Below are 23,739 nucleotides of genomic sequence, written 5' to 3' on the forward strand. Positions count from 1 at the left end.
ACCCATCTGGGAAGCAGGTCTATAGCTTTCATCAGATGGTTATAGAGATTCATGACTCATAAAAGCTTAAGAAACACTGGTCCTACTCTGGTAGTTCTCAACAGGGAGTGATTTTTGTCCTTCACACAGGAACATCTGGCAGTGTCCAAAGACATTTTGACAGTTACAACTTGGGGTGGAAGAGGGGATTGCTACTGAAATCTAGTGTGTAGAAGCCAGGATGCTGCTTAACATCTTACAAAGCACTTAACAGCTCCCAACAATAAAGAATTATTTGGCCAGAATATCAGTAGTGCAAAAGCTGACTCTAGTCTACTTTATTCATTCACATTTCAGAAGAAAGCATTAAGGTCCAAACAAGTGAAGCAACATGATCAAGATCACAAAGAGTTACTGACAAAGCTAAGGCATGAACACCAGTCATTTGACTCCTCCTATAATGCCCTAGCTTATTAGGACAGAGCTAATCAAAATTCTCACAATTCAACACTTACCATTTCAGCATCTCTTATTTGTTGAATAGATTTTTTAAAAAAACAAAGACACATAAAACAGACTTTCAGCCCTCAAAGAGCTTAGCATTAGTATTCAGATGTGAGTAGAGAAAAGGGACATACCTGAGACCTATTTGAAAGGAAAAATCACCTAGTCTTGATGTTAGGGAGGACCAGAGGGAGTGAGGGACTGGAAGAGTTAATAATGATGCCAAGGCTTTAAGCTTGGGAAGCGAATTGACTGGATAATTCTTGTTAGATTAAGTATTGGAAGTACATAAAAATTACATCTTTCACACATCACAGTTTGACAACAACTATTAAAATTTCAAAATTTTAATGATCATGCCCTTTAACCCAGCTATTCTACTTTTGTCAATTTATCATCCAGAAATACTTACACCAGTATCACAAGATAAATTAGTAAGAATGTGTATTACAGTAATGTTCATGATGAAGAAAAACAGTAACAGTTAAAATGTTCACCTTTCAGGGATTCATTAATTCTTTGTGTTATATCCACAAGACGGTATTCTATAAAGTTGTTAAAAAATTAAAATAAGAGCCTGCAGTGATGGCATCCCATATGGGTACCAGTTCAAGTCCAGTTGCTCTGCTTCTGATCCAACTTCCTACTAATGTGCCTGGGAAAGCAGTGGAGGATGGCTCCAGACTTGAGCCCTTGCGCCCATGTGGGATACCCAGAAGAAGCTTTTGACTCCTGGCTTCAAACCAGCCCAGCTCTGGCCATTGCTGCCATTTGGGAAATGAACTAGTGCTGTTGTGTTTCTCTCTCTCTCTCTCTCTCTCTCTCTCTCTCTCTCTCTCCTCTCCTCTCCTCTCCTCTCCTCTCTATAACTCTGACTTTCAAATAAACAAATCTTTTTTTAAAAACATGAAGTAGATACATATTTGTCAGAAAGTTGTCCTATATATTGTTAGGTGAAAAAAGTGATAAAAACACTATAAATAATTATAACCCATTTTGTAAAACAAAAATATACATTAATGGGCATCTAGGCAAAGAATCTAAATGTATGCACATGTGACTATTAAAGGTGGTAGTTTCATGAGAGGGAATCACAGGATCCCTTTCTGTTGTGTTTGAAATTTGAAAAGTGGGCATTAACTTTATAAGAAGAAAAATAAACGTCTGTTTCAATCTGCTTTACTTTGGATGAACAAAGGTGTGGGGGGCACTGCACTTACATATCATTTTTCCATAACTTAATTCACATATATCCAATAAAAACTGTCAAAATTCTGTTGAGGAGTGATGAAGAGACAACTCACCATTAAAACTCCAAAGTGGGTGAGGTGGTCACACTGACAGATTGTGTAATTTACGTTTGTTTCCTTTACTTTACAGCCTGACAAATTCCATCCACCTAGCCCATCTGCAGGAGACAGAAGGGAATTTCAAAGCAATTTTGTTTTTCTCAGAAATGTTTAACATTTCATTATATGCACCATCCGAGTATGTGTTATAATTAGCATGTTTGTTAAGACAGCAAGATAAAGGTATAATTGAACATTGACATTAAATTAAGTCTAATAGGCTAAATTGACTTTTGGGGAACTTTGTAAATGGAGTAACTTCTTTGGCACTCACTTTTCTGTTCCCTTACCATACCTCTACAGATTAGGATGGACTCCAGTCAAGAACAAGAGCCCTGCTACCATGCTAGAACAGCAGAGTCAGAGCCATTTTTTAAAAAGTATCCAACAATAGAAAATAAGCAAACCTAGAATTTTTTGAAGGACACGAACCTCTGGAATATAGAGTGACACTTGAGCATACTTGGTCGGACTGACATAGACTGAAACAATCAGTTCAACCCAGAATGCATATGGTCTCAAGCACTTTGTACCAAAGTCACATCATGGTCTAGAGCACCTGAGGGCCAACTGGAGCCTTTGATGTATCTAACACATACCTAGTTTCTCCTGAGCATATTCAGAGTTCTAGAACAAGCACCATCCCATCATAATCTATTGATCTCAGGTACAGACCAGATTCAGCATAGAACCTTTAGCATGGCACTAGACCACAGGAGTTATTCCAAGGGCATACATCTAAGTATAGCCAAATATTTTTATCTGGGAAAATTCCATAGATTCCAGAGATCCAGGACCTATCGGGGCAGGATAAGAGCAGGGGAGGCAAAGAATGTCCTGGAAGGTTCTCAGCCACTAGCATTAATGTACATGGACATGTATTTATTGAGGCTGTGAAGGAGAACACTCATTCTCATCCTGGGAAACTTTGGAAGGGACAAGGAAAGAAGAGTATCATTTCTGCTTGTCAAAATGGAGTGGCATTCCTACATCCCAGGGAACTAAATGGGAAAATAATTCCCCTTTTGTCCCCAAATAACAAAGATACGGGGTGTGGGGGGGGGGAGTTCCCAGGCAGAGTTCCAGCAGCTAAAAGAACTCCTCCCTGGCATTCCAGCTAAAACTGATTTGTGTGGAATTTTCCTGCAATTTGGAGATGTCCCTTGAGATTCCAATGAAGATGAGGAACCTAAGAGGGATCCATTCAACAAGAGTCATCCCAACCCCTCCCCTTACTGTCTCCAAGCCTCATGGTTATCCCTGTAGGAAGGGCCCTCAGAGGCCAACAAAAAGTCTCATCTGCTTGATGACAAGATAAACAAAGATGGGGGTCCAGAGATGGTAAATGGCCTAGCCAAGGTCACACAGTCTAGAAGAAATGAGGTGATAAATGGGGAAGGAGATAGCAAACATTGAAAATTTGTCATGGGAAAGCATGGATAAAGAGCCAGATGATCATTCCTTAACTTTTACTCTGCAATGGGCCTTCCAAATTTTTTTCTTCACATTTTACTTACCTCAGAGTTGTATGATATTTCTGATTCCCAATCACCCAAATAAGTATCTTATCAAGTGTAAAGTTTTTAATTCCAATACATGAATACCATATAGAAATCATACCCTATGTGTTGGTCATGCAGAGTGTTCTGTGAGGTCTGATAAGACAGCAGCTTCAGCACAACTCCCTCTCATCCAACTGCCAAATAGAAAATTGTCTGGAGCAAAGTCAAAGCTTGCTAAGAAAAATGCTTACCGTTTTTCTCAAAATCCCAAAAAGCACAATGAGCTTGATCATATTTCTGGAAAAAGGAAGAAATTAGAGGTAAGCATCTTTTCTTGTGATAGCTTCCATACAGTGGCAACTGCACAATTGCTTTCTTCTCAATATCTTTTCAAACAGTAGACATGCACATACACTTGTCTCATACGTGAATTGGTTTTAAAGTTAACCCCAAATAACTCTGAATGACAGGTGAGAAAACAGCATATCACTGCATGATGATCTGGTTTTCACCCTTTAAAATATTTAGGAACCCTTGGAGTTTGCCATTTCTTTCTGGTGCAAGGTTTAGGAAGGGGCTGTGTATAATTAGTGCAGGATTGATGTGTGGTAGGCATTCCACATGCAGCTTTGGAATTTGGGGTTCACAGATGAACTCAAGCCTCATGGAAGCAAGGTTGAGCAGTCTCCTATGGTGCAGCCCTTAAGACCTCACCAGCTCCTACCATTTTCAGGAAACTGGAGGCTAGGAATGACTTCTCTAACCCAAATTAAAAGACTTTACCCATCTTACATGTTTCATTTGGTGTCTCTTTTTAAAATTTGCTCTCCTACTCTCCCTTTTCTTCTTCCCTTCTGGAATCAAGACTAGTGAAAAATATGTTGTACCATATGGTCTTTTAGATTGAGAATGAAGGAAGCTATTAAGACTTCACACTGGACACACATTAACATCAAAGAATGAAATAGTAATTTCTTCTTCTACTAAGGCTAAATTTGATCATTTAATGATATATACCTTATGGTATGCCATATGACTACACTTTTAGTCGCTTGGTGATAATTAGTATATATTTTAATGGTATTCCTGGGAATTCAAAGAATACAGATGTTGAATTATTTTGAATAAGTTGTTTGTCTCACTCAAAAGTAAACAGAATTAAATGTCATTTAGTGTGACAGGACAACCAAGCAATCCACCTGCCTTGAGTCCATGCCCTGCCAATCTATCACAGTACTATAGTGCCCACCATTCATTATCCCTTTAGGATAAAGCATTTTTTCAAGAGGGCCCCAATTACAATCCACCTCTGCTATTTGGAATTAGGCAATCTTCATTAAGTCTTAGACTCACATTTTGGTATTCAATTATTGTTTATAGCTCTTATATATATTCTTGCTTACAGTGATCTTTCTACTTTTTAGTTGTTGAATTCCTATGTTGAGCATTAAGCCTTTGACTATAATGCAAATTAAAAATATGTTATTGCACAAATTAAAAAAGAAATAAAGAAAGGCAGGGGGAAGAAGGGAGGAAGAGGGGGGGAAGTAACATTATATTTTTAGAATTGTATCTATGAACTACATGAAATCTGTTCTCTTTATAGAAATAAAAATATTTTTAAAAATCCAGGAAGATAAACAAGCTTCCTCATGACAAAAAGAATCATATCTGTTAATTAGTCAATTATTTTTAACAGGGAAATGACAGAGGGAGGTGCTCTGACGCCATATGATTCTTAGACAAAATGGATGTGCTACCTGACGTCCTTCTACATGCTGCAGAGTGATAACCACAGGGTCAGCCAAGTTTTGAATGGACATATCTGAAATGCTGGCACTCACAACATATGTGGTTAATGCTTTAGAGACATTTTTGGCCTGTAAATGAAACAGAAAGAAAAGGAGTCAAGGTTTTCAATTTCTTCCATATTAATAAGCAATGTAGGACAAGCATTTTACACAGCAGTAAAGAAAGCATGTGGGAGGCCTGCATTTCATACCAGAATGCCTGGGTTTGAGTCCCATCTCTGCTTCCAGTTCCAGCTTCCTGCTACTGCATACCCTGGGAGGCAGCAGGTAATGGCTCAACTACTTGAATCCCTGCCTCCTGTGTGGGAGATCTGAATTGTGCTCCAGGATCCCAGTTTTGATTTGGCTCTGCCTTGTGTTTTTGTGAACATTTGGGAGCAAACCAGTAGATGGAAGATCTCTCTCTCTCTTGCTCACTCACTCTCTCTTTGTGTGTATAGCGTGTGTATGTGTGTGTCCTCTCTCCCTTTCAGACAAAATTAAAATAAATATATGAAAGTCAATAATCAATGTAGAATTTTTGAGGTGCTACTGATAGTAACTGTAGAACATAGAATCACAAGCTAAGAATGCATTTGCAAAGGTCATTCATCTCATCTCCTGCATTCACCTAAGGTCTCAATCACAGCAAGCAAGAGCAATTCATTAATCCACCCATCCATCCAACTACCTGTCCAACAGTACTCATTGCTGCAGTAGAAACAAAATGAAACTATTCCCTACTCTGATAACTCTCTAGACCTTGCAATTTCACAGCTTATCCCAGTTGTAACCTACAACCACACTTTTGAGTAGAGAGTCCTTCCATACAAGGAAACTGAAGCCATCACGTTAAGAAGTGACTAGATATAAGGCACTTCCTATTCTGTCCTCACTAGAGATGGCTACAAGTTGTTCGGCGTCCAGCTTGAAGCAAGTCTCTGAGGACCATCATCTCTTCACTAGGGGCCCATGAGCTCTGAGGCCACAGCCCAGACAGTATGAGTCCTGGTGTTCTTACACACAGACAGTACACAAGAGGGATTTCATCTCATGCTCACTGTAAGCCAGTTACATACAGACTATCTGCAGTCCTGAATGAAGTCATACAGACATTTTCAGATTAAACTGAGGCTTGAGGAGGTTCAATGACTAAATGGCTAAACCTCACACAGCTGATGATTGACAGGGCAGGGATGCTTAATACATGTTGCTTTAGAGGCAACAAAGTAGTATATAGCTGCTGAGATGTAGGACTTGCTGATTAGCAGGGACAAAGTCCCACCAGCCAAAGCTGCGAGAGGTCAGCCAGCTGAGAGACTGTCTCTTCCAGGGCACAAGTGAGGAAATCAGCCATGGGACTTGTGCAAGGCAGGAGGGAGGTTAAGCAAGCCTCTGAGAACTTGCCAAGAAAGTGTAGAGGGTGTGAACACAGATGGTATCCTTTGGGGAGTCTGCTGGGCCACATTTAGAAGATGCCAGACATTCATATTTCGGAAGGAACAGTGCAGAGCCCCCTTTCTCCACCCAACCCAAGCCCTGATGTCTCTGATACCAGAATCACTGGGAATGCAGCCTGCGGTCTACTATGAAGCAACTCACTTCCATGTTGTGACATGCGAAGCCAGCCTGGGGTTCAGTGCAGCCTTCCCAGTGGAATCCCACCCCCAGCCCTTCCCGGAAACACCTGATCTAGAGGTGTATCCGCAGCAAGATGCAGTGCCCTGGACACTGGCTGGCACTTCCATACCAAGTGCTAGCCTAGGCTTTCTTTTTCCTTGAAAGTCCCTCCCATTTCTGGGAACATTGAGAACATGAAGAAAGAGGGTGGACGAGATGACATGTAAGAGGTTCTCTCAACTTAGTCTGAGATATCTTCTGCTCTGCTGCAAAGGCAAAAGAAGGAGATATACAATGACTGAGGACTTCCCCTTTCGGTTCCCTTGCCCACAAAATGGTAGCCATGCCTGGAGAGGAAATAGATCATCCCTCACCCCACCAACCTTTGTGCACTAGGCTCCAGTTTTCCCTATTACACCTTTGAGCCCGTCCCCTCTGCCTGAAGTCTCCCTCCCTCCTGCTCGTTGTTTTCTGTCTTCTAGGTCAGCATCAGGTCTCAGCTGTGAGCCCTCTCACAGGAGGCATTTCCCAGTCTCTCAATGGGAGGTGCTGTTCTGTGTTCCCACGGCGCCTGTGCCAGCCTGCTCGCCTGGTGCCTTGCCCCGCCCTGAGAAGTGCGGCTAGTGGAAGCCTGGAGGGCAAGGCACACGTTGTTCAGGATTGAGGTCTAATCAACACTTTCTAAGGGAGTGTGTTGTCAAGACTGTCAGGATCGGTATGGAAAGATGCTAGAGCCAGCAGTGCAAAAGCAAGGCTGTGAGACTCAGAGACTCTGGCAACGGGTAGTTAAACGGCGGCATCTTTCATAAGCACTCACTCTCCAACAACCCACGGCACAGAGCCCCATGTTGGATTCACCTGTCAACGTTAGGGCCTTCAGGTCTCCCTTCTTGCCCACCACGCTGCCAGTTCCCGTGAGAGCAGGTGTTACCAGGTAACACACAGAGTAAGGATTCAAGAAGTACTGGCTAAACGAAGAAGAGACAGGAACCTGTGAATTCTGAGCACCCGGTGGCAGGTGAATTGTGACAAGATCTTTAATTCCTCTCAGTAGGTAATTGTTAGTGAGTGGAAAATGACTTAAGTGTGCAAGCTAGGGCAAAATAAGTTGGACTTTTCTTGGAAGAGAAAAGCAAACATCACAGCCCTCTGAAGAAAGGAGAGAAATTAAGACCAAAAGAATGGCACCTAAGAGGACACAAAGAAGTGATAAGCCTATTAAAAGGGACACAAAGTTATGAGCCACATCTTAAATTTTGATTTAAATCTTTTACTAAAAGTTTTCGTCCAGGAGAAAAGCAGGAGAGCCGGGATACACTGACTGACTCCAGGCAGGCATCTGCACAGGATTTGGACCAAGAAACAAATAGAATTTATACAGACAGAGAAGTGGCTAGAGAATTTCAGGGTTATCAGTCTTATGGGGACTGGTGTTGTAGAGTAGTAGCATAGCAAGTTTAGCTGCTGCCTGCAATACCAGCATCCCATTTAAGCATCAGTTGGAGTTCTGGCTGTTCCACCTCTGATCCAGCTCCCCGCTAATGTGCCTGGGAAAGCAGTAGAAGATGGACCAAGTGCTTGGGTCCCTGCACCCACATGGGAAACCTGGAGGAAGCTGCTGGCTCCTGGCTTTCGCCTGGCCCAGCCCTGACCATTGCAGCCATTTGGGGAGTGAACCAGCAGATGAAAGATCTCTCTCCCTCTCTCTCACTCTGGCTTTTAAATAAAAACGTAAATAAATATTTTTTCAGCTTTCAAGAATTTGTTATAATGGCTTCTATACTACTGAAAAAATCTGTATTTAATGGGCTCATCACCTTAGGTAAAAATATACAAGAGAACAATTGAAATACATTTGAAAGAAGCTTTTCCTAATGGCAACATTGTACATTTAACGTTATTAAGCAGAATTTTAAATCTGTATTTTAGCCAATAAATCTTTTTTAAAAGACAGTCTTACAGATATAGATGAAGGTGATTTGACATGTTTAGTCTCCACTAAAATAACTCTGCAAATGTTTAACCATTAGACATTCATTTCTTTGGATAACCTCTTTAGAAACACAAACGCATCTGGTCAAGTTAATGTATTGGCCTCCTAAGTACATGAATTTTGAAGTCAGTCTAGGTTTGATACCTAGATGTACCACTTCCTTGCTGTGAGACCTTGAGCAAAATTGCATAACTTCTTTGAATCTTGATTACTGATGAATCAATGAGATAATAAATGTAAATATTGATCATCAATAGTGTTGATCATCATCAACTTCGTGCAAATTCTGCTTGCTGCCTTCACAACAGCCACATGAAAATAAATGTCTTGAAGTAATGGGTCTTTTGTTAGGCAGATACCCAAGATAGGGTGAAGATAATAGTAGCAATGCAAAGGCTTACATTGTGTTTATTATGTGCTGGGTAATACCATAATCAACTTGGCAGCATTCACTCCTTTAGTCCTTCAAAAGCTCTATGTAGTCATGTTGTGATCCCATTTCACATGGGAGGAAACTAAGGCACAAGGAGGTGGATTTACCTGCCTGTGGTCACACAGGTAGCATATGGCAAAGTTAGCTTGAAATTCCAGCAGCCTGGGCATCAGGCCCATGCTCTTCCTCACCCCATCACACTGCCCCTGTTTCACAGCGGATGAGGACCAGAGCCCTCAGAAAAGATTCTGTGCAGGCAGTGAGAAGGAGCAACAAATGCCCGCAGGCAAGTATGCTGCCAGAATCCACCCAGCTCAAAGCAATTGGCCCCAAAGAGTGGGCATGTTGGCTGCGAGGAGCTAGGAAGTCTGGAGAAGAAAGCACGGGCAAGCTGAAAGGGCATTTCATCAGCAGAACGCGCTGTTCTTTTCTGGTGCAGAAAAGTCTGGAGGCCTCTGCTTGGTCACCAGATAAGCCTTACGGTCCCTTCCAGAGCTGAGAGGCTGTGAAATTAAAAACGGTACAACATCATTAAAGTAGATGTTGAATCATGTGGAGGGCCAGGGGTTGTGCTGGAAGACTTGCAGAATCAATCAGACAGCGTATTCTAAAATAAACAGAACATAATGAAAATAGCAGGAGTTCATAATTACAATGACTCACCCACCGTATGTCAGTTCATGACAGTTACTGGAGGCAAAAACTTACCTTAAAGAGGGAAGTTTGCCCAAAGAAATTAAACAAGATGGTCTGTAAGTTGTTAACACGAAGCCTCTTCTTCAGTGATTTAGGCAAATATATAGAGGCCAAAACCTTCCCTGGAGGGACATCACCTAAGTAAATCTGCCAAAAAAAAATGTCAGGAAATGAAAACAGCAGTCTTCACCCATCAGAGTACAGTCCTGCTCACTCCCATCCCAGCCCCAATCTCAACCCCAGAATATCACACAGCGGGCTGAGGGCTGAAGTATGGGAACTAGCTCTGGAAGCTATGATACACCTTTTTTTTTCATTTATTAAACTTTTATTTAATGAATATAAATTTCCAAAGTACAGCTTATGGGTTACAATGGCTTCCCCCCTCCCATAACTTCCCTTCCACCCGCAACCCTCCCCTTTCCCGCTCCCTCTCCCCTTCCATTCACATCAAGATTCATTTTCAATTCTCTTTATATACAGAAGATCAGTTTAGTATATATTAGGTAAAGATTTCAACAGTTTGCCCCCATATAGCAACACAAAGTGAAAAAAATATTGTTGTACTAGTTATAGCATTAAATAATAACAGTGTATGCTATGATACACCTTTCACACACACACACATGTAAATGCATGCACGTGCACACCCACATACATGACATACTTGGAATCACAGGCCTGCGCACATACAGCACCCACCCACCCCCAAACACACACGCACATACCACCTATTCCTTTCTAAGCCTATCTCTGTGGTTGTTTGTATTCAATCTGCTTCCACTGGAGTAACAATAGAGGTAGGAAGGGTAGTGACAAACTAGGAGATTGATCCTGGTTCTCAGTAATGAAAGCCAGTCTGGAAATCAAGCCACTTATCCCCATATAGTTCTGAAAGTGAAAACTAAAACATCAACCAAACATAGTACAAGGACATTAGGCACTTGCCCCATAGTTCATGGAGCAATGTTTTGTTAAAAATTGGGCAGGGAATTTTGCTAGAGACTCAATAGCTGAAAGACTTGCTTATTTGATTGGTAGTAGTAGTTGATAATTACTGGAACATTTTTGAGACTGAATGACAACCTAATCAATAATTACACTAGGGCCACAGTACTAAACGTGGACTCTCTCAAGCAAAATAAGGTCTATGTGCACCCTTCCCTACATTCTCTCACATGATCTATCATCTGAGAACACAGAGGTAAGCTGTTAAAGTTATCAGAAAATGAAGGTTCAGAGAGGTTAAATGACTTACCCAGGTTCACATAACTTGGATGGGATTGAAAAAGACAGATGTCATTTTGACCCTTGTTTTCCCTGTTATCCATGCTGTCTTTTAAGGAGTTATTACCTAACTGGATGTATACTAAGAGAATGAAAGTATATATTTTCACAAATGACTTGTGAACTCAAAGTCATGTGGCTCCTCTAGCGCAAATGAACTCTGGAAGTACCATCAAGAACCATGGAGTAGTCAGGATTTCACTTCAACCATCAGTGTGGTTGAGGTTGGTTGGTTGATTTCTCCACCAAGGTTTATAATAGGAACCATCAAATGTAAACAAAATGCAATGGAAATTCGACATTTGCTTCCAGTATGGTTAAGTAGCTCCTAATGGACTTGATCCTCTTGTATATAACAACTACACAAAATAACAGTGACTTGAAAGCACTGGAAAACAAACAAAAGCAGACAGACTTGAGAGAAGACTAGACATTTGGAAAAAGGTAACATCACAAGGTGAGTTACCTGTTTTTATAGCATATAGCCTGCTAACATACTTAAACTAACGTTGTGAAGTACATCTATAACTCTAATGGAAAACCTGCAGAATTTCTGGTAAGTAGAACCAGAAAACAAAGATCAGGGGAAGCACAACCACTAGAAGGTAGAGGACAGAGGGCACATCTGGAACAGAGACAGCGAGAGGAGATATCGCATTCTGAGCATTAACAGGTGCAAATCTCTGCCTGTCTCTGTCATATGTGTAAAGGAAAGGCTCAAAGCAAGGATAAACTTAACTGAGATTAGAACTGCCATCCAGAAGATGGGAAGAGTGGAAGATGAAGGAGGAGAGGAGGAGAGAAGAGAATAGAAACAAAAACAGAAACAAAACAAAAATAAGAACATGCAGCAGACAGAGACTACCTGTAGTTTGTAATTCCTGAAATATTTATTATCTGTACTTTAGCAAATAAATTTTCTGACTCCCCCTATAAATCCTACAGGTCTTCAGGTCTTAAAAATAATAAGAACGTACTATGAACTATCACTAACAAGCTTGACAAGTTAGATGAAATCAATTTTAATAAAAATACAAGTAACCAAAATGGACACAAGATGAAGGAGGACATTTGAATGACTCCATATTCAATAAATGCATGGAACTTGCTATCAAAAAAGCTTCCTACAAAGAAACTGTAGGCGCCAGCATTGTGGTGTAGCAGATAAAGCCACCGTCTGCAGTGCCAACATTCCATACAAGCAACAGTTCAAGTCCCAGCTGCTCCACTTCTGATCCAGCTCTCTGCTAATGCACCTAGGAAATCAGTGGAAGATGTCCCAAGTCCTTGGACCCCTGCCACCCATGTGGGAGACCTGGATGAAGCTCTTAACTCCTGGCTTTGTCCTGGCCCAGCGCTGGCTGTTGGTGCCATCTGGAGAGTGAACCAGCAGATGGAAGGTCTCTCTCTCTCTTTTCTCTCTATATAGATATAATTCTGACTTTCAAATAAAGAAATAAATCTTTAAAAAAAATACTGACCGAGAGGGTTTCCTTAAGAATTCTATCAAGCCTTTAATGAAGAAATAATACTAATGTTACACAAACTCTTTCTGAAAATAGGAGAGACACAATTTCCCAATTCACTTCTGTAAATGTGGCAAACTCTTAATCTAAAGCCCATGAAATTAAAAAAAAAAAATCAGACCAACATCTTTGATGAACACAAGTGTAAAAAAATTAGCAAAATATAAACTCATTGGAAATATCAATATACGAAAGAATAGTACATTGTGACCAATGAGATTTCTTCAAGAAATGTACAATTGGTCTGGGACCATGGCTGCATCCTAGTGGGTTAAGCCACCACCTGCAGTACTGGCATTCCATATGGGTGTTGGTTCAAGTCCTGGCTGGTCTAATTTTAATACAGTTGCCTGTTAATGTGCCTGGGAAAGCAGTAGAAGATGGCCCAAGTACTTAGGCCCCTGTACCCACATGGGAGACCTGGAAGAAGCTCCTGGCTTCTGGCTTTGAATCAGCCCAATTTCACTCATGCCGGCCATTTGGGGAGTGAACCCCAGCGGATGGATGACCTCTCTCTGTCTCTTTATAACTCTGCCTTTCCAATAAACAAATAAATCTTTTTTAAAAAAATAAATGTAGTATATTGGTTTGATATTTTTAACATTTTAAAATCAAAGTAAATCACAATATTAAAATAATAAAGGATAAATTATTTCAATAGAGAAAAATCATTTGACAAAACTCAACAACTCATGACAAAAATTTTCAGCAAATTAGGAATAGAAGGTACCTCCCGGAGAGGCGGCAAGATGGCGGAATAGGCAGGAAGCACACTTAGTCCGGGGGGAGAGAAAGTTTAATATAAGTGGAGATACTGCAGGCTCAAGGAAGAGTAGGGGATGAAACAGCAGAGGAAACTCTTCCGGAACTAGTGATTCACAGTGGACCTGCGTGGAGAGCGTGGGAGCCAAAGTTCGGGACACCAGCGGCAGACTCAACGCACCAGCGCTGGAACGCGAGGTGAGCCGAACCTCCATAGCCCGAGATACCAGCGGGCAAGCGGAAAGAGGAGGCTAGAGGGAACGAGGCTTGAAACTCCGTGGGGAAAAGTTCACCAGGCTAACTAGAAGAGAGAGAAAATAAAAAATAAAAAAAGTGACTGATACGGACACAAGTTTCTCTCTCTCCGCTCACCTCTCACAGGCGAGCAAGACAGAGCAGGCGCCATTTTGGACATACGTCATAAGCAGGGCGACCTCAGGTCTGCACCAGCCCTGAGCCTAGCAGAAAAACCTGACTCTGTGGGGAGGGGTGAAATAACAGGAGATTAGCATCTAACTTGGCAACCCAGTGGGAGACTGCAGGAGAATTGGAGCCCACACTGAGGGCAGCAGAGATTCCCTGTGTGGTCCTTGGGAAAGAGCTTCCGATCTCTGGCTCCTGTGGGTATATCATTTGCCTGCTAACTACCTCCAATTACGTTCAGCTGTGCGGAATTACTTCCCTTTTAAATCAAAAAAAGAAAGAGAGATTTACCACACCTAACCTGGGAGTGTCATCCTTGACACACCCTCAACCCTGAGGAACCAAACACAGCTCTCAGTCCACACTCATCTCAAGCCTCTAAGGCTCCACTGAAAGCAGACAGTCCACTTAATATAGAGCCATAGTGTAACAAGAAAAAACACCACAGTGAAGAAACCAGATATCTCCAACATGCCAAACAACAAACGCAAAAACCAAGCTAACAAGAACAAGGAAGAAACTATGACGCCCCCAAATGAAAAAGACACCCCAATTCAAGATTATGAAGATGATGAGATCGAAGAAATGCAAGAAGCGGATCTCAAAAAATTGATAAGAACATTAAGAAGTTCTCAAAAACAAATTCTTGAACTACAGAAATCCTTCATGGACAAGATAGAAAATCTCTCTCGTGAAAGTGAAATATTAAGGAGGAATCAAAATGAAATGAAACAACTAGTGGAACAAGAAACTCTGATAGTGACTAGAAATCATAATGAAATGAAGAGTTCAATAGATCAAATGACAAACACATTAGAGAGCCTTAAAAACAGAATGGGCGAAGCAGAAGAGAGAATATCAGACTTAGAAGACAGAGAACAGGAAAGGAAACAGGCAAACCAAAGAAAAGAAGAAGAAATTAGAAATCTAAAAAATATTGTCAGGAATTTACAGGATACTATTAAAAAACCCAACATTCGGGTTCTAGGAGTTCCTGAAGGCATGGAGAGGGAGAAAGGATTAGAAGGCATTTTCAGTGAGATACTAGCAGAAAATTTCCCAGGTTTGGAGAAGGACAGAGGCATCTTAGTACAGGAAGCTTATAGAACCCCTAATAAACATGACCAAAAGAGATCCTCACCACGACATGTTGTAATCAAACTCACCACAGTGAAACATAAAGAAAAGATCCTAAAAGGTGCAAGAGAGAAACATCGGATCACTCTTAGAGGATCTCCAATTAGACTCACAGCAGACTTCTCATCAGAAACCCTACAAGCTAGAAGGGAATGGCGAGACATAGCCCAGGTACTAAGAGAGAAAAACTGCCAGCCCAGAATACTATATCCTGCAAAGCTCTCATTTGTGAATGAAGGTGAAATTAAGACTTTTCACAGCAAACAGAAACTGAAAGAATTTGTTGCCACTCATCCTGCCCTGCAAAAGATGCTTAAAGATGTCTTACACACAGAAACACAGAAACATGGTCACCAATATGAAAGAAGGTAAAGGAAGGAAACCTCACAGCAAAAGATCACAGGAAGCTCAATTTCTCTTTGACATAGAATTAAACTCTGATGCTCTGTTAAAGCAATGTGTTAAAGTAATCTATTATGTTCTCTTGATGTCTGTTAAATTCTAATTGTTCAAAAACAGCTGAATTTTTATTAAGAGCTATGGGTTATTTAAATATGTGCTTTTTTCAAAAATTTGAATATCTGCTGCTCATAAAACTAAAGCGTTGTTGGTTCTGTGTTTAGCTGTCCTCCTATAGGTTCCTATGGACTTTTTCCAGCCACTTTTATTGCATTCAGTACTTTGGGATGGCTCTGTAAACAGATGAAGCCAATAATGTATTAACAGTACCAACTGAGAGAAAGTATGGTTAACTGAGGTTACTAAAAAGAAAAAGCAATTCAAATCAATTGGCAATCTACAAAAAGAGTTAAAGATTTTAAAAGCTATTATTAAAATTGCTATATTGGTCTATTATGCTATATTATATGTGTGTACATATTGTATGTCCACATGGGGAAATTTTATTAAGAGTTTTATTTTAAATGGCTTATAGATAAGATTGTCCATAAATTTAAGCTGCTAAAATCAATCAAAGATACATTTTAATTTGTGGGACCTGAATCTGTGTATCATATGTTTTAGACTTGTTGGTAGAAAGAAACTAAAAACATTTTAGATGGTTGTGCTTAAGTTTACTGGCTAAACAAACTACACCATGTTAGATATTTAAGAGGTGTTTTCAAATACATGATTCTTAAAATTTATAGAAGGCATTGGACCTTCTGGTAAATGTTTTCTTAAGTTGTTATCTAATGGTTGAAACGGTTTGCTAAGTATTCATGTGATATTGCTATTGTCAGCAAGCGATCTAGGACTTGCTCCCTCATTTCTCTATTCTAAGCCCAACTTGTTCTTTCATTTCTCTATTCTCTTCAAGGTAGGAAACTAATTCTATTATGAAGGAATCTGTAGGATGCACAATTTAATCTTTAGACCTTATAAAAGAGATGGCTAACATTTTTCTGCAATAGCATAGCCAAAATAAGAACTCAAATAATAATCTCATAGCTAGATTCACTTCGCCATCAGCGAAGTATACAGTAAGTAGAAAAAACCTCCCTTTCAGACCAAAGGGAAAGAAAGTTTTAAAGTGAGAATATAATTTTCCTCATGGGCATTGTCTACCTTAGAAAAACTACTACAGAACATGCCTGTGACTATAGACTTGTAGTTCAGGCCACCGAAGATTAGAGATGGGAAACGGGCACTCCCTTGACTTGCATCCTCTGGTCTGCTTTAACACAAACCAGGAGGAAAAGAAAGCTCGGCATCAGAAGCAATGGGTGGCAGGCCTATTAATGGCTGATCTGTACAGTGATCTGCCCTCAAGGAGACCCAACAGGCCAGTCCACTGCAGTGGCTTTCAATGTGGTAAGCCTGGGCTTCAGCAGAAGTCAGCTTGTGAAGAGCCCTGGCAGCTCTGCCAAGAGTTGGATCACTGGAAATGGACCTGCCCTGGAGTCGAAGGATGCCCAGGTCAGAGCCACAGATCTTATTGGCTCTAAGCTGAAAAGCCCTTCACTCAGCCCAACTTCCAAAGGGACCACTGCAGCTGAGGGGATGGTCAAGTAGGGTCAGCAACATTGCAGGCAGAACTGTAAATTTCTTGTTAGAGATGCCCCCTGCCTTTACCTGGCCAGCACTCCTCCCAGGCCAGCCAAGTAATGAAAGTCAACAGAGTGCCTTCCCCTAGGAGGTTCACACCTCCCTTAGGATATACCCCATGTGAAGAGATAGATAGGTCTGGGCCTCTGAATTTACAAGGCCTAAAGCCCACCAGATTATTATCAAGCCCCTTCTATCAGGTTCTATTTGCCTCTCAATCAGAAAACTTAATTGTAGCTTAGACAGCACCTTTCTTAGCTCCTCTAATCTGTCCTTTGTTCTAGGCCCTGTCCTTTGTGTCTAGGCTCTGTCCTTTGTTCTAGGCCCTGTCTAGTGCACTTGGGCCTCATTCCTTTGTAATCATAACCTCTACTCTACCACCAATGGCTCTACTCCCAACCTGTGTGTACTGATGGTCCTCTTCCCCACTTAATGCTGTATAATTGTTCAAACCTGGTAAATGCCACTCTTAGGATCATTGGTTACTATCCTCACTCTGTCTTTTATGACCTTGTCTAAATATGATCAGAGTCAGTGAACTTGGAAGGCTTCCATAGCCTTGGCAACTCATGACGACAGCCTAGGATGGTTACTGGCGCCATAAACTAGAGTGTCAATTTGTTGGGTCAACAACAGGAGCCACTGTGCACTTGCTCCTCATGTGGGATCTCTGTCCTTAATGTGCTGTACATTGTGATTTAATGCTATAACTAGTACTCAAACAGTATGTTTCACTTTGTGTTTCTATGTGGGTGCAAACTGTTGAAATCTTTATACTAAATTGATCTTCTGTATATAAAGAGAATTTAAAATGAATCTTGATGCAAATGGAAGGGGAGAGGGAGCGGGAGGGGGGAGGGTTGTGGGTGGGAGGGAAGTTATTGGGGGGGGGAGCCATTGTAATCCATAAGCTGTACACTGGAAATTTATATTCATTAAATAAAAGTTAAAAAAAAAAAAAAAAAGAAGGTAAAGGCATATAGTCAATTGGAAATTAAAGATGTCTCAAGGAAAACCATAGAACATTTACGGCATTATTCAATAAACTCTCCTTCTGGGGTTACTACCAAAAAAAAAAAAAAAAAAAGAAAGTACCTCCCTCAATTAAATAAGGAGCACCTAAAAAACATAAACATGGCCAACATAGTAATGGTAAAATAGTGAATACTTTTCATCTAATATCAAGAACAAGACAAATATTCCCACATTAACCACCTCTATTCAACTTCTTATTGGAATTATTAGACATCAAAAATGAAGCAAAAGTAGGGGATGGCACTGTGGCATAGCAGATAAAACCATCGCTTGCAGAGCTGGCATTCCATATTGGTGCCAGTTGGAGTCCTGGCTGCTCCACTTCCAATCAAGTTCCCTGCTAATGGCCTGGGAAAGCAGCAAAAGATGGCCCAAGCCCTTGGGTCCCTGTATCCAGGTGGGAGACTCGGAAGAAGCTCCAGGCTACTGGTTTCGGATCAGCTCAGCTCCAGCCATTGTGGCCATTTGGAGAGTGAGCCAGCAGATGGAAAACCTCTCTCTCTCTTTCTGCCTCTCTGTAACTCTTTCAAATAAATAAGTAAGTCTTTTAAAATGCAAAAAAGGAATAAATGAAATTAAAATCATTACTTAAGAAAAAACCTGTCAATTGTCAGATTATGTTGGCTTATATAGAAAAGTCCTAAGAAATCACCAAAATAACTACTAGAAACAATAAGTGAATTTAGAAAATGCATGGATATAAAATTTATAATTATATGAAGGTATTTCAAAAAGTGCATGGAAAATTGAAAAAAATTAAATCCATGCAAAGGTTTTTTTCATAACATGCATTTTCCATGAACTTTTTGAAGACCCTTTGTGGGTCTATGTCTGTACGTGTGTGTGTGTGCGTGAGTGTGTGTATTATTTAAACAGGTTGAATAGTCCTTTTCTGAAGCGGTTAGGAAAGAAAGTGTTTCAGACTCTGGAATTTTTCAGATTTTGGAATATTTACATAGATTTTATCAGTTCAGCAGCCCTTATCCAAAATGCTTCAAAATCCAAAATTGAAAGGCATTTTGTATTTCAGCTTTTCCAATTAGATATGCTCACCCAACCTGTATTATATATTTCAAATATGAAAAAGTACATGTGTTATATATGGTATATATGTAATCAATTGTGTTTTTGCATACTTGCAATAAATAAATGGAAAATGTAAGCTCTATTCCATTTGCAACAGTTCCAAAATATAAAATACTTTGAAATAAACTTATCAGAAGACATGCAACATCTCTCTACTTAAAACTATAAAACATTGCTGAGAGATATTTAAATAGACATAAATAAATGTTCCTGGATTAGAAGAGTCAATATTATTAGGAAACAAATTTTCTTAAAATTGATCAATAGCTTCAATTTAATTCCAGTCACAATTTTAGTGAGTTTTTTTTTAAATTGGTAAGCAGATTAAAAAATTCATGTGGATACACAAAAGGAATAGAATAGCCAAAAGAATACTGAAAAACAACAATGTTGAAGGGCCTACATTATGTGACTTCAAGACTCTACAAAAAGTAAATGAAACAGGATAGAAAGCCCAGACATAGGCCACATTACACAACTATTTGACCTTTTTTATTGTATTACTAATTGAATTTTTGTCAAAGGTACCAAAGCAAGCCAATAGGGAAAGAGCAATCTTCCTTAAATGGTGCTGAACAAACCGGATACCCACATGGAACAAAATGATCTCCAACCCCTTACCTCACACCACATATAAAAATTAATTAGGATTGTCGTTCTACAAATAGAAATTGGGACCATGGAGCTTTAAAAGGAAAGCATAGCATATCTTCATGATTTCCTTGTTGGCAAAGTTCTCTTAACCAAGTTACATATGGTTATGTATAAAAGAAAGAAACCTACAAACTAGACCTAAGAAATATTAAAAACTTAAGGACATCAAAATATACTATTCAGAAAATAAATAGGCCAAGTATAAAGAAAACACTTTAGAAACATATATTTAAAAATGACTTATATCCAGAATATATAGAAAATACTTACAATTCAATAAGAAAACAAACAATCCAATTTAAAAATGGACAGAAGACTTTGACAGATACTTTACCAAAGAAAAGCTATGCATACTCAAAATGGAAACACAAAAACTGCTCCACATCATTAGTGACTTTAGAAAACAGTATGAGAGTTTGTTATAAACTTATACAGAATCTCTGAGTCAGCAGTTTCAATACTATGCATTTTTCTAAGACATATGACAACATATGTCTACAAAAAGACTTCTATATGAACGTTCTTAGCAGCATTATTCTTTATAACCTAAAGTGGAAACAACACAAATGTCTATCAAGACAGGATACACAAACAATATGTGGTATAGCTAATTAATGGAACATTACTCAGTAATAAAAAGGAAAAGGCTATGTATTTAATAGGATAAACCTCAATTTTAAAAAAGCCAGTATGCGGCCAGCGCCGCGGCTCACTAGGCTAGTCTTCCACCTGCGGCGCTGGCACCTCGGGTTCTAAACCTGGTTGGGGCGCCAGATTCTGTCCAGGTTGCTCCTCTTCCAGTCCAGCTCTTTGCTGTGGCCCAGGAGGGCAGTGGAGAATGGCCCAAGTCCTTGGGCCCTGCACCCGCATGGGAGACCAGGAGGAAGCACCTGGCTCCTGGCTTCGGATTGGCGCAGCATGCTAGCTGTCCGTAGTGGCCATTGGGGGGTGAACCAACGGAAAAGGAAGACCTTCCTCTCTGTCTCTCTCTCTCACTGTCTAACTCTGCCTGTCAAAAAAAAAAAAAGCCAGTATGCTACATGAAAGAAGCCTTGTGCTAACCTCGTGTGCAGCAGTGGTGTCTGCAGTGGCTACAAAGCTCTTTGTAGGAGAGCTGGGTGCAATATTTCACACCATTTTGCTGGTACAACCCACCAAGAATCCAGAGGGCAGAACTTAAGCTATAAATCTGTGAGTGAATGCTTGGAAGGTGTTTGTAAAATGTATAAGGAACATCTGAAGAGACTGAATCCCAAAAGTCCATCTTATCACATATGATATCAGTCAATTTGGTTTTATTGATGATCTGGCAGACCTCAGCTATCTTATTTGCCAGGCTGATACCCACACATTCCAGCCTCACAACAGACTGGATCAAAGAGAAGATCTAAATGCTCCTCTGCCAGTGGGCCCAACAGGTGGGGAAATAATGGAGGTGGAAGCACTGGGGGGATGTGGGTGGGCTTAGAACACAGGTGTATTCAGCATGCTGTAGTGGGAGTTTTGTAATAGTGCTGTTTCCATCTGTAACACTCTAGCCAAAATCGCGGGTATTAGATGAAATGTAACCATTGCCCCAGTTTTTCTTTTCTTTTTCTTCCTTTTCTTTTTACTGAAACGTTTTTATGAGGATTTACATGGAAGTTGTTTTTTGTTAGTTAATGTTGGTTACAGAGCTTCAGACTGTTGAGATCTGCTTTGCAACAGTCATCTTTCTAACCCTTCGAGATGGGGTGTGGAGGGTGGCTCAGTTCAGTTATGCCTTCAAGGTAAACTCTTAGTGGAAAACTAAGGTTAAAGAACCTTAGTTACTTTTTTTTTAAGAAGAAGCCTTAGTTAAGAGATTCCATATTATACCATTTTATCTGTATAAAGTTTCTAGAACAAGAAAAACTAGGATGGAAAACTATCAGAACAGTGGTTACCACTGGAGGTGATAGTTTCAGGGATTAGTTGTGAAAGGAGAATGAGGGAATTTTCAGAGTTGATAGTGATATTTTCTATGTTGATAGAGGGTTGGTTGGTACACATTATACATTTGCCAAAATTTGAAGGATATATACTTAGGATTTTTGTGCTTTTTTCATATCAATTTTATACTTTTTTAACCATTAAAAAAATCTAGTCTCCCAAATCACTTTGAGTAGGGTTGGTGGCCTATGGACTACCAAAGGCTGGGTTAATGTCAACGGGAGAAAGGACACTGACAATTTTTTAAAATTGCCACATGGTAATTGCTCATATTTATGGGTCACAGTGGGATACTTTGATATATGTATAGTATGTGTAATGCTCAAATAAGGATAATTAGCATATAAATCACCTCAAACATTTATCATTTCTTTGTGTTGGGAACATTCAGGGACCAGACTTTTAAGCCAGCCAAACATAGGTTTGAATTCTGGCTTAGTCATTATACACTGTGTGTCCTTGGGAAACTTACTCAATTTCTCTGTTTTCTTGTCTGCACAAACAGTAATACACATATAACATGTAAGTTCCCATCAATGATAGCCAATAATAAGCTGACAGTTTAGATGAGTTGGGGGGCACAGGGCCAAAGGCAATATCATTGTCAGACTGTTAAGGATAATATATGGATTTTCCCTGGTATATTTGTATATTCAGAAGTTCCTCTGAAAATGAAACCTAAGGAGTAAATGAAGAAAGACTGGAACCAAGGCTTGGCTGAATGACTCTGTACCCCAAGCAGCACTCACCTCAGAGTCTGTGCCTTCTGTATAGGAGCGAATGCTGAAGGTCACACCTTCAAACTTGTGGTCCACCCGCTGCACGGCCAAAGCCAGTCTGGCCACCATCAGATTTGCAGTCCTCCCCCAAAACTCCATCTTGTGACCAGCACGCTCGATTAGCCTCAGAATCCTGCAAGCAACCACAAGAGGAGAAGAGTGTTCCTACCTTTTTATTCTTTAATGTTTTTTAAAGATTTCTTTCTTTATTTGAAAAGCAGGGTGAAGAAGAGAGAGTGAGCAAGTGCACTTCCCTCTGATGGTTCACTCCCTAAATGGTCACAACAGCCAGGCTGAAGCCAGGAGCTAGGAATTCTATCCAGGTCTCCCACTTGGGTGGCAGCAACTCAAACATTTGGGTCATCAGATGTTGTCTCCTAGGCTCATTAGCAGGGACCTGGATTAGAAGCAGAGCAGCCAGGATTTGAATCAGTGCTCCCATATGTGATGCCAGAGTAGCAAGTGGTGGCTTAACCTGCTGCTCCATAATGCTGTCCCCTGTTCCTACTTTTTCATGTAAAACTCAGCCTCCTTAAAAGATTTCTTCATTGAAAGACTTGGCTCTGAACTTTAGTCACCATGTTTATACTGCCTAGGAATTATTACATAAGAGCACTGGCTTTTAAATCATACAGGCTGAAGACTAAATCGTAGCTCCTCTAATTTCTAATCATGTGTGCAAATAAACTGATCTCACTATACTTTTGTTTCTTCGCCTGCAAAGTGGGAGGTGATATTAGCACACGTCTCAAAAGACTGTTTTGAAAATTAAATAAAAATGTTGTCTATAAAGCCAAATCCTTTAGGCTTCATAGGCCCTGATAAGAACTTTGGATTTCATTCACCATGTAAAGGAATAGAACTGAATGGTGTTTAAAGCAAGAGAATATGATATGATATGAGGCAGCTCAAAATTTTTATAAAAAGTAGAATTAAAATATGCTTATTTGAATGCAAAAAATAATTTGAAATGCATGCAGTAGGGGGGTGCTTCAAAAAGATCATGCAAGATGGGTATTATTTTTAAAACGTCATTTTCCATGAACTTTTGAAGCCACCTCTTCTACACTTTAAAAGATCACTCAGGCTTCTATGTAGAAGATTTACCATAAAGGGTCAAGAGTTGAGGCAAGGAAACCAATTAGGTTATTGTAGATGGTCAGGTGA

The 23,739-nt window shown here is 40.1% G+C and overlaps 1 protein-coding gene and 1 pseudogene across 1 annotated transcript in view; one reads left to right on the forward strand and one right to left on the reverse strand.

Moving 5' to 3' along the window:
- ADGRG4 (adhesion G protein-coupled receptor G4) overlaps nucleotides 1–23,739 on the reverse strand; it is a gene marked incomplete at its 5' end in the record, with an annotated part of 147,022 nt that overhangs the window by 65,103 nt on the left and 58,180 nt on the right. Inside the window, 5 exons of the mRNA XM_062182999.1 lie at nucleotides 1,788–1,891; nucleotides 3,586–3,631; nucleotides 5,095–5,214; nucleotides 9,879–10,013; nucleotides 22,543–22,705. Of these exons, the coding sequence (XP_062038983.1) occupies nucleotides 1,788–1,891; nucleotides 3,586–3,631; nucleotides 5,095–5,214; nucleotides 9,879–10,013; nucleotides 22,543–22,705 (568 nt within the window). The remainder of the gene's footprint in view (nucleotides 1–1,787; nucleotides 1,892–3,585; nucleotides 3,632–5,094; nucleotides 5,215–9,878; nucleotides 10,014–22,542; nucleotides 22,706–23,739) is intronic.
- Nucleotides 20,856–21,252, forward strand: LOC133753614 (enhancer of rudimentary homolog; annotated as a pseudogene).

Source organism: Lepus europaeus, chromosome X (assembly GCF_033115175.1).
Source record: "Lepus europaeus isolate LE1 chromosome X, mLepTim1.pri, whole genome shotgun sequence".
NCBI classification, from domain to species: domain Eukaryota; kingdom Metazoa; phylum Chordata; class Mammalia; order Lagomorpha; family Leporidae; genus Lepus; species Lepus europaeus.